The sequence below is a fragment of the Choristoneura fumiferana genome, chromosome 29 (assembly GCF_025370935.1).
Source record: "Choristoneura fumiferana chromosome 29, NRCan_CFum_1, whole genome shotgun sequence".
In the NCBI taxonomy this organism is placed as follows: domain Eukaryota; kingdom Metazoa; phylum Arthropoda; class Insecta; order Lepidoptera; family Tortricidae; genus Choristoneura; species Choristoneura fumiferana.
This window is the reverse complement of record NC_133500.1, coordinates 4,225,253-4,237,284: the sequence shown is the minus strand read 5'-3', so window position 1 is coordinate 4,237,284 and position 12,032 is coordinate 4,225,253. Positions and strand designations below refer to the sequence as shown.

The following is a 12,032-nucleotide window of genomic DNA, read 5'->3' as shown; positions in this document are numbered from 1 at the left end:
GCAAAAAAACACGTTTGTTGCAAAAGAGCCCCCCTTAAATATTTACTTTGTTCTGTTTTTAGTATTTGCTGTTACAGCGGCAACAGAAATACATAATCTGTGAAAATTTCAACTGTCTAGCTATCACGGTTCATGAGATACAGCCTGGTGACAGACGGACGGATAGCAGAGTCTTAGTAATAGGGTCCCGTTTTTATGTACGGAAATCTAAAAACATTCCAATCCGCAATAGGGTATTTGCACGTAATTTAATTTGCCCCCAAAATTTGGAAGCGATCGAGGACGCAACTCAGCTGTCAGGCGCAGTGCTCAATAAAATTTCTCATTAAAGTCAATTTCTTGGCCACGGAATACTTCTGGGGTTCCGTAATCTAAATTAGAAGGCTAATCGTTAAAAAGTTGGTATTGATTTTTAATTGAGGTCGTCAAAGTATAAATTAAAAGGGCGTTGGAATATATGAAAAAGGAATTTTGCAAATTACCTGATGATTTCATGCCACATATTATTTACAGTCAGCTGCACCAATATCTGACACAACAAGCGTGCATAATATCTGACACGACTCTATTTTTAGGGTCAGAAGGACGTGTCAGCTGGGCTACTACGAAACTCGAAACTCGAAGTTCGTGTCGTGCGGTCCCTCTGACACTTATACTATTTAATATGAGAGCGAGAGGGGCGGTACGATACGAACTTCGAGTTTCCAGTTTCGTAGTAGCCCAGAAGATATTTTCGCACGCTTCGCTGTGGTAGTTATTAATGCTGATGAAATATGTTTTTACAACTAATGCCGATTTTTAAAACTGATAGGGTTAAGGAACATTTTTTTTATTCAACTGGATGGCAAACGAGCAAGTGGGTCTCCTGATGGTAAGAGATCACCACCGCCACCAGAGGGATCGCAGATGCGTTTCCAACCTAGAGGCCTACGATGGGATACCGGCTAACTTACTCTCCACGCCGAAACACAACAGTGCAATGCAAGCACTGCTGCTTCACGACAGGATTAGCGAGCAAGATGGTGGTAGCAATCCGGGCGGTCCTTGCGCAAGGTCCTACCACCTGCAAAACATATTTCTTTCTCTGCTATTATGCAAAGAAGTGGTGGCCTAGTAGTCCTAGTGAACCGTAGGTTCAAACCCGGGCACGCATTTCTGAGTTTTACTGAGTATTAAATTCGAAGTTTACCACTAATTTAGCGGTGAAAGAAAACATGATGAAGGAATCTGCACAACCAGCGAAGCAATAGGTAATTTTATACCTAATTAACATCTATGTAAAAACTCATGACCATGCAATATAGTACATTGTATCTTAAGGGCGGTAAATAAGGAATTACGAACGAGAGTCTGTTAGAAGAGTTTAATGAGTCGATGTTCGTAATTCTAGCACCGCCCGTGCGACATACAATGTTTTTCATCACATTTGCGAGTAAAATAAAACTAATATAATATTAGTACGGGCAATGACTCATTTACCGACCTCGGGTTTCATGACGAGCACATTAAGGCCGAGGGTTTTATTTGGGGGGTTGCAACCAGGCAGCCTGCATGTTACGACACTGTTTACGAGCAAGTGTGATGAAAAATATTTTAAAATTTAAATTTTACTTCAGTTCAATGGTGCGCGTAAAATTCTCGCATGGGAGTACGACCCAAGCCCTTTCATTCTAAGAGGAGACTGTCCCTATAGAGACGTGCACAGGCCTCCTCTTAGAACGACTGGACGACTCTTAGAAGGATCATGATGATGGTTGATGACAAAGAACCCTTCAACCCTTTACGTCTCGCGCTTGACTTCCAAACAATCAATATTGGTAGCATGTCATCGTAATTGACTTAGCAAACTCCTGGACAGGCTAAATACTCAAAAACTCCATCGGTAAGGATATTTCCAAGTTTTTAACTTCTTTTTTCCGACTCAGGTACTTTAGAAAAAGTTTTTTCTTCGAGTATTTTTACTTGTTGATTTTACCTAGTACTTTCTTGGGCTGGTTAAATATTTGAGTACAAGTTTTTGCTTAAAGAAGTTTTGGTTTTATCAAAGTCAAAAGCCAAAGTCAAAGTATCTTTATTTGTTAACATAAGGTGGTTGAATATGACACAAGGTGTTACATGGTATTTGATATCTATGTTTCGCCCACAGGCATACAAGTAGATTGTAAGATTGTAAGTTTAAAACTTATACAAAATTGTAAACTAAGAATTACCAAAAAAGGCATAATAAAGTCAAATTAATTATTTACAAAACTTAAAAACAAAACATGTGTCAAATTAAATTAAACATCAAGTGGGTGATTTAACTTAAACCAAGTCATTTTCACTTTGGGACGTAAAGTAAATTGTCAATTACGGCCACCTTACACTAAAAAGGTTTTGGTAAAAATTTCATTTTTAATACAAGCTTTTTTGCTAACTGTACTTTTTGTTGACTGTATTTGTAAGTATACCAAATTTCAAGTCAATCCAACTACTGGAAGTCGGTCGAATTTAACTTGCAAGATTTGATTGCAGACAGACAGACAGACAACGGGTAACAGGTGAAACTAAATAAAAGCTTGTAATGAATTCTAGTCACTATGGTCACCGTTCAATAACTGGTCACCTTATACTAAAAATTTTATAACAATAAATTGAACCGACTACAAAAAACCATGAAAATAATTTTCTACCAGTCTGAAGTCGGTGCTTCAGCACGAGCCAGCAGGAGTGATCTGCTGCTGGCTCGTGCTGAGGCACCGACCGACTTCAGACTGGTAGAAAATTATTTTCATGGTTTTTTGTAGTCTGTTAAATGTTTTGTTATATATTTTTTACGCTTTTTAGTGTAAATAATCTAAGATACAATAGTTTAATATCAACTGCTCGTCATCTTTTACTAAAGATTGCTTTTTCTGATACAGAGACGTTCATTATTGAGGAGTCCTGGTGCTTCACCACCCGTTTTACCATATGCATTACGAGGAGCATAAATTGCTTAGCAACTGTTTTTTTTTTTTTTTTTTATTCAACTGTATGGCAAAGGAGAAAGTCAACAACTGCAACCCGTGAAATACTTGTTATTGAGTAGTAACTCCGATGGTCAACTGTGGTCTTCATTATCAGTTCTACTTCACCAAAAATGATGATTTTCAATAGCAAATTCACGAGTTACTACTAAATATATCCAATTTACTATAGGTGTCCCTACAACATTTGAAGAGTTCCCTCGATTTCCTTAAGATCCAATCATCAGATCCTGATTTTGTGCTTATGGGACCTAATTGAAAGCATTCCTAGACGAACGCAAATTTTTTTTTTCAAATCGTCATAAATGACGGAGTTCTGAGGTAACAAACATTAAAAAAAAATCAACCGAATTGATAACCTCCTTTTTTGTAGTCGGTTGAAAACGAACTCTGGTAACTTATAAATAGTTTTAGTATATTTGACGATTTACCCTATAATAAGCTGGGATGATGAACATAACACACGCCCCTTCAAACTGAAGAAACTAGAGGCCTCTGTCCAGCAGTGGACGCCCTACATCTGATATTGCTGGTTGTAATATCAAATCATCTCAACCTAAAGATATGACGACACAATCCCGTATGATGCTACATGACACGACACGAAATGACGACGGGGTTGGAACAGATCCTATTCATTTCTCGTCCGTCACAGAAGCGAGGGTTCCGTAAAACAGAGGTTCCCAATTTTATTTGTCCGTGGAATCCTAATTGATGACTTGTTTGGCACAACCATAGCCAACTATTTTGATAACTGAAGTTTTAGTTACTTTGAAGTTGTAATATGATGTGATGATAGACTTGAAGAAAGAACAAAAAAAGAAAAATAATAATTATAGGTATTTCCAAAACATTTATTAGAAATCCTGGCTTTTTACGAAAAATATTTTTCGCATATGATTTTTTTCCCTACTGTATCATTTGGAGCAACGACTTTTCCTATTCAGGATATATTTCGGGACTATCTTATAGACACATATTAGGTTAGGTTAGTTTTGTTTTATTTATTTATTTATTTATTTATTTATTTATTTATTTATTTATTTATTTATTAATTTTGGCACACAAAACAAATTCTAAGCTTGCAGTACAGTAATGAGAATAATTAAGGCAAGAGATCATTTACAATTCAAACTATGTGTACACATTATGAAAAGAGTGATACAATTAAAACTTAAATAAAAGAAAAGGAAAGTATCAATATTTATATAAATACAAGAGAAACTAACACTCCTGTTTTATAACAATCCTGAAATACTTTTTAACCCCCGACGCAAAAAGAGGGGTGTTATAAGGTTGGCCGCTATGTATGTCCGTCTGTGGCACGGCACCGTAGCTCTTAAACGGGTGAACCGATTTGAATGCGCATTTGTTTTACTTGAAAGCAACGATCTAGCGATAGTTCTTAGACATGTTTTATCAAAATCGCTTCAGCCGTTTTTGAGCTATTGAACTTTGAAGTAACAATGTCGGGTGTTTCCAACTTTTTGTTGATTAGGTTAGGTTATAGTTTCAAAAAAGAATCGTCCATTTAGAAATGAATTAATTATTTTGGAAATATATTTCAAGCGAAAAATAATAAAACCCATTTATTATAAAAGAAATACAATATATAAAAGTAGGACCTTAAGGCTCGGTTATCCTTCTTATATTATAAAATGCAACAAATATGCAAAAAATATGCAATAGGTACTTAAATATGTTATTTTATTTTAGTGTTTTTTTGTGGCAATTTTTTTTTATTTCTGTCTTTCCTTTTAAATGCGAAAGTTTATCTTGCTCGCTAATCCTGCCGTGAAGCAGCAGTGCTTGCACTGTTGTGTTTAGGCGTGGACAGTAAGACAGCCGGTGAAATTACTGGCACGTGAGGTACCCGATCTTAGGTCTCTAGGTTGGCGACGCGTCTGAAATACCCCTGGTGTTGCAGATGTTTATGGGCGGTGGTGATCTCTTACCATCAGGAGACCCATTTGCTCTTTGCCATCCAGTCGAATAAAAAAAAGAAAAAAAATCTTACAATTACTGTGAGAACGTTCTGCGGTGGGTCAGAAATCAAAATTAAATGGTTTGCCTTATAATAAAATTGCGCGATATCAAAAAGTTGTTTGTCTTCGTCTAGAACCCTCTGACTATGGAACCCTAGTTGCGCGTAAACCTGTCCGTGCCCATTTACGATCCCTCCTAAGGGAGTGATTTGCCGTCTCCCTCCCTCTACTGATTTAAAACACATTCCCGTACGAGTATTGACTTTGTTTTATTGGTTCACCGGATTCGGTGGAATGAAAGGACAATGCGACGAAATTGAAATATTGTTTACGTTATCATCATCATCATCGTATTTTCGGAGATTTTTATTTCAAAACAAAGTCAAAATATCTTTATTCAATTTAGGCTAGATAACAATTAAATTAAAATAAAACTAACCACTGTGGGTAGTTTTTGATGGTTATTGATATAGGCAGGTTTAAAAAAAAACAGATTTTTCTTATTGCATGGTTACCTTTATATCAAATTTCAAGTTTCTAGGACAATTAGTGGCGTGCTAAGAGAGGCGTTTGTTTAAAAGTGGGCGCCTTTTGGCTGATGATCTTGACTTTTGCTTTTCAATAATTATACCAAAATAAAACAAAAAACATTACTTCTGTTAATAATTTCATTATTTTATAAAGCTTCCATGAGTATAAACAAAACAATTTAATTCCAATTCAATTCCACACAAAATTGTATCCCAAAACAGGAATACCAACATAACAACTTAACGATTGACACAAAAAGCCACTGGCCGGTGATAAAATTCAAATACCCTTCTAACGTTCCAAATTCAAAAGTAATAATCCTGCGCCCTGTTTTTTGTAACTTCAATCTTGTTTGTTTCAAAGTGGACTTTATTTCGTAAAGGGTAGGGTCGGGTTCGGGATAAGGGTTAGATGTGCGTGTGTGTGCGTGAATTCTTCACATGTAATAATTATTGTCAAAGAGATAATAGTTGTACAGTCAAGTTCATTTTAATTTACCTATTAAAATGCACCTGTCTCTCGTATTGTTTTGTTTTTTTTTTCTCAGAGCAGGCTTGTGCCCAGCAGTTAGACGTTTATAAGCTTAGTTAGATGGTGATTTAAATTAAGTTTATACTTAGACTTAGATGACATCTTGCACTGTCACTAAGCCACTATAATATAATATAAAATAAATCAATTCACTAATAGAAATAGGTTTGGCTTAAATTTGACCTAAACAAACAAAACACGTAGTTACAAACAAACATTGCAAGTTAAATAAGATCTTATAAAAATTAACAAAGTAAGTAAGTCCTTTCCTTACTGTACAAATATACATTATTTTTTAATGAATAGTGCAGTATTTCTCACATTAAAATTAAGAATACTATAACATCCGCCCGACTGTACTTATCAATTGCAACAGTGTGTGTATTCTGGTTCCTAATTACCGGTTTCTAGTTACTATCGTTGGCGTATAGGGTTCCGCATGAAAGCGGACCTCATTTTACAAATTATTGTTCATAAGTAAAATTTGCGTGCTTGTTCAAGTAAAATGTACACAGTTTAAAACACTTCTCCAGTTGTACATTTTCGCAACGGTGGTCGTACTCTATAAGGCTCCGTTTCCACCAGAGATATCAGAACCAATAGAAACGCTTCACTTACCTAGCCTCGCTCCGCTTAGCTGTTTCCACTAGAGATTTGCTGTGCGAGGGTAAATGAAGAGTTGCTATTGGTTCTTGAAAAACACATTCTTTGGAACACATCCTTACACATCTCTTGTGGGAAAAAATTGAAAACTAGAAGTATTAAATTATTTACGGATTACTCTGCAATTAAAAGTGTGGAGGTTTTACTTAAATAAGTTTGTAGGTGATACATTATTAATTACTAAAGGTTCCTGCTCACGTGACTCGGACCACCTAGTATGTAATATTGGATCTTCACCAGAGATCCAACAAAAGAAATAACTCACTTCTAGAAGACAAAGTTTATTATCGTTAACGGACATAGAAACGTCTACAATAACAGCTGTCTCAAAAATAATCAAAAAATAAATCTACCGCCGTTATATATATTGTTGTCGAACAAAAGCAAGTACTACAGCTAGTCAAATCAAAATTAATTAGTATCAAAATCAAAAACAGAAAGTAAATTAAGTAATTGATAATAAACACAAAGCTGATTTACATACATCACAATCAATAAAGTATTATTCGATCGACTCCTAGTAATTATACAATTCTTAGGCTTGGGGTTGCACGGAAGTAGTATACGCAGGCTTGTTGGCGGCGCCAGCCGGAAGCGCTAACAGTAATTTTCATCTTCATGTTCATAGGAGCAATGTAAAAGTTTGTCATTTTTATTGATTTAAATTACGAAAATACAAACTGAAACATAGATGCACAGAAAAACCAGAAAAATAGACCAGCGCTGGGAATCGAACCCAGGTCCTCGGCATTCCGTGCCACTGCACAGGGGTACAGACACGAATTTCTCCTATGCACCACATATCGCAGCTTGTTTGTTTCTTATTTACTCACTTAAGCAGCGACACTAGCGACAACTATGCTGTAGCCCTCATCGAGAAACTTTCAGCTTTTCAAATAAGTAAAAGTAACAAAATTTGGAGTTGATATAAAAAATACTAAATACTCCAAAAACCAACGCAAACTAACGCCGGAATAGGTCAATATTAATTATAGTCCTCTCATTAAATTTTTATCCACAGAACCCACCGTGTCTGTTCAACTTGCACTTAGTTTTTGTTTTTTCTCTAGAGCTGTACCAATTAACTGGATACCGGTTCTAGAGAAGGAAGTCGTCCGGTTATTTTTAAAGTTTTTTTTAGTTTACTAGTGTTGTTACTATAGCTGTCGGTTCTTAGACGTGGGAAAAAGAAGTATCGTATAAAATTAATTACAATGATATAACAGTAGGTATATACCTCCTAATATTACCAATGATTTTGAAAGTTTTTGTATGTCTGTTTATAGCTCATCCACGTTAAAACAGTTTGACAGTTTTGGATAATTCAAATTAAAGTCGAAATATCTTTATCCGCGTAAGGATGTATACTTGGCAAGTGTGTGTATAAATGTTTACATCTTCAGTTTACATACTTAATTTAATATTTTTAGAGTCAGAAAATAAATATGTTTCGGGGTTTACAAATTATCTATTCAATGTAGGTTTAGAGTTTAGACGACCGGATGGCTAAGTGGTTAGAGCACCTGACTACGAAGCTTGAGGTCCTGGGTTCGAATCCCGGCCGGGGCAGATATTTGTGTGAATAACACAAATGTTTGTTCTCGGGTCTTGGATGTTTAATTTGTATTTAAGTATGTATTTATCTATATAAGTATGTTTATCCGTTGCCTAGTATCCATAGTACAAGCTTTGCTTAGTTTGGGACTAGGTCAATTGGTGTCAAGTGTCCCATGCTATTTATTTTATTTTTTATGTAGTTTTTGTATGTATAGTTAATAGTGTGTAGTATGTACATATTTATAGCGGTCAGGGGGTCGTTCTTAACGTCTCAGCATTATGCTGAGCCAGTGTCCGATTCACAACTGCAATGACACATACTACCTTACTACCTATCTATACTATCGTAGTTAATAATATTGTTGTGTCTTATGTAGTGTTGTGAATAAATGTATTTATTTCTTTCTTTATTCAATTTAGATTATAACAGGCACTTATAATTGTCAAAAAAAAATCTACCACTGGATAGCATTGTGTGTGTAGTTAGGTCTATAATAACACACACATCTAGAGTAAAACATTAGTAGTCTAATTTTTATCCCGTTACTCCCACGGGATTGCTGTAAAATCTCAAGATCTTAATTATCTAGTATGTTTATAATTATCCGTGTGGTGTCGGGTTAGAATTACACCTCTCCGTTTCTTCCGTCGATGGCGTAAGATGCGACTGAGGATATAAGTTAAGGTATACCGTAGGCGACAGGCTAGCAACCTGTCACTATTGTACCGTTTTTGTCAAACTTTAAACCTAAAATTGCTAACAATCCATAATATATAGTCCAAAATATGTCGACGACTAGACTATATTCTAATTCAAATTTCAAGTAAAATATTTTATTCATATAACATTGTACACGGTAATTATTTTTTTAATATATACTATAGAAAGAGAGAGAGAGAGAGAGAGAGAGAGAGAGAGAGAGAGAGAGAGAGAGAGAGAGAGAGAGAGAGAGAGAGAGAGAAAGAGAGAAGGAAACATTTATTTATACATATTCGATACACATAAAAATACATTAGATGGAAAAAAAATATCGAATAGTATAAAGTGGACCCCACTCAGCATAATTTACTGCAAGCCGCAACGCTATTTTTCAGTGGAATAGGATATACTAGGACATATAAACACTCGTGGCTCAAAATACATAAAACATCGCATTAAAATCGGTTCATCCGTTTGAGAGCTACGGTGCCAAAGACAGACATTGGCGTCTAACCAATAACACCCCTCTTCACACACACAGGCCTCCTCTGAGAATAAGAGGACTGAGAAGCGTCACAAAAATGTCACGTAAAGCTAAAACAGGTAGGTCTAGGAGCTCTCACGACAAAAAAACGTCTAAGGACGTCCTCGAGTCGAGTCTGTTAGGCGTCGAGCTCCATTGCGTCTAATATGAGAGGCACCGTGGGCGGGGTGAATGACCCGAGGGCATAGCATAGGCCTATGTATAGAGTATGAGACTTTTGTATTACTTTCAAATATGTAATGTTAGGGTATTTATTTTATGTTATGTACAGTCACTGCCATATCTGACACAACCAAGCGTGCATAAGTATCTGCAGGGCTACAACGAAACTCGAAACTCGAAGTTCGTGTCGTGCGGTCTTTCTCGCTCTGGTATTAAATAGTACAAGTGTCAGAGGGACCGCACGACACGAACTTCGAATTTCGAGTTTCGTAGTAGCCCTGCTGCTGATACGACTCTATTTCTAGCGCCGGAAGGACGTGTCAGATATTTTTGCACGCTCCGCTGTGGCAGATATTAATGCTGGTGACTGTACCAGGGTGGAATGTAATGTTGACTTCCCACACATCTTTTTTTTGATGATTCTCCTACATTGCAATCTGTTCAAGGCACAATAAGCCACTTCCTTATTTGATAGATGCATCAAATAAAATGTAAGATAGAGACTGTTGGAAAATGTATTTCCAGCGACTCTCTTTTTGACTTATTGCTGGAATCTTTTAATAAGATTAGGAATGTCATGTCTCTGTCCTCCAGTTCCGCTCAGAGTTTGGGGCCCCATTCCCGCAATGGGGATCCCACACATCTGCGAAAGAAATCATAGCGAAATTGGTTACGAAAAGGTTCCCCTGTACCCTGTACCCTGGCACGTGATTCAGTCTACAGGCTGGGTAATGATGATAGTGGTAATGGTGTTTTTTTCAATTTTTTTCAGTGGTGTCGTGCGCGGCCTTCCAACAGCAGTACTTCAGGGTGGTCCCGCGCAGCTTGCGCGTGCGCGTCGGTGAAGAAGCTGTTCTAGAATGTTCCGTGGCCAACCTGGCCGGCCAGGTGCAGTGGGCCAAGGATGGCTTCGCCTTGGGTGAGTGCAAACTGTGATACAAACAACATCCTACTTATATTGTAAATGCGAAAGTTTGTGTGTGTGTGTGTGTGCGTGTGTGTGTGTGTGTGTGTGTGTGTGTGTGTGTGTGTGTGTGTTACTCCTTGACGCTAAAACGGCTGGACGGATTTGGATGAAATTTGGTATGTAGTAGCTCGTCTTGCGCTCGCTTCGCGAGATGATGATGGTAAAAACGTGTGCGTACTCTACTTACGTATTTTTTGTATTAGGTATAGTTGTAAAATAACGACATAGAATCTGTCTGGTTTCTCTAGACACAGACATTAGACAATTTTAAGTTAACTTTCGTACTAAAATTATTTGCCGGTAGGTAATTAATCTAAAATAGACATCGACAACCCTAAGCGTCCGCGTCGGAGTAGGCAGTTAAGTCTCCTAAAGGGTCAAAGTGGACTTACTTGTCTCAATACTGCATTACATTACCTACATATTAACTTTGTTCTTTCCCAGGTTTTTCCTCCGTCATACCAGGCTACCCTCGCTACACGATGTTTGGGGACCGACGGTATGGCGTTTACAACCTTCGGATAGTTAACTCCACGCTGGAAGACGAAGCAGAATACCAGTGCCAGGTCGGGCCCGCGCAGATGCACAAGGTCATAAGAGCCAACGCGTCACTCGCTGTTATAGGTAAGTTTTATCTCATAACTTTACACTTGCTCAAAATGTATTTAATGGCAAGGATTATAATTTGCGGCGCTTGTTCGTCTAAATTATTACTTTTACGAAAAAAGAGTATATAAAATATTAATTTTCTTTAACAATAGGTATTCTATTGTAAAACTTGAATTTGGAACTGAAAGAAAATTTCTATTAGCCACCATTTTTCCAACAATGGCGGCGGGAGAGGCTGAGATACGAGATGGCATAGTTAAATGAATGGGAAAGAGCATAAAGTATTGAAATATAAAGCTACCTACCCAATTTTCTAAACTTCCTAAAAGTAACCTTCCATGTTGAGAACCCATTGACTGTGTTTTTACGTTGCAGAATTACTCTATGATTTCAACTAACACGATTTAATGGATTGTATGTCCGCTCTATCTCAATGAAAGCACACCCTTAGCCTTAACCAAAAACGTACAAGGGTTCAAAGTGTAAATTTTTTCAGCCGCAGGCAATTTTCGACTCATAACTATATTTGAGGGCGCATTTTCCCTAACTATATGTTATTAGGAAATTTACGGCCCTCGGAGGTTGGCTTCCGGTGCGTTTGAGACGAATGTAATAATATTTTTGTGAGCGTCGTAAAATATACGCAGAGATACAGAGGGCGGTGGGAACAGCCTACTTACCTAATTACGGTTACCGGTCGGTTGGGGAGTTTTTACATGATTTTCGGCTATTGCCTTTGGTATTTGATCTAAGTTACATTTCTGTTACGAATAGA

At 37.1% G+C, this 12,032-nt stretch overlaps 1 protein-coding gene across 4 annotated transcripts in view; it reads left to right on the top strand.

Annotated features, from left to right (window-relative positions):
• Positions 1–12,032, top strand: part of sns (nephrin adhesion molecule sticks and stones) — a 382,036-nt gene that overhangs the window by 31,535 nt on the left and 338,469 nt on the right. For all 4 annotated transcript variants that reach the window (XM_074109582.1, XM_074109581.1, XM_074109579.1 and 1 more), the window contains exons 3-4: positions 10,454–10,600; positions 11,093–11,272. In XM_074109582.1, the coding sequence (XP_073965683.1) occupies positions 10,454–10,600; positions 11,093–11,272 (327 nt within the window). The remainder of the gene's footprint in view (positions 1–10,453; positions 10,601–11,092; positions 11,273–12,032) is intronic.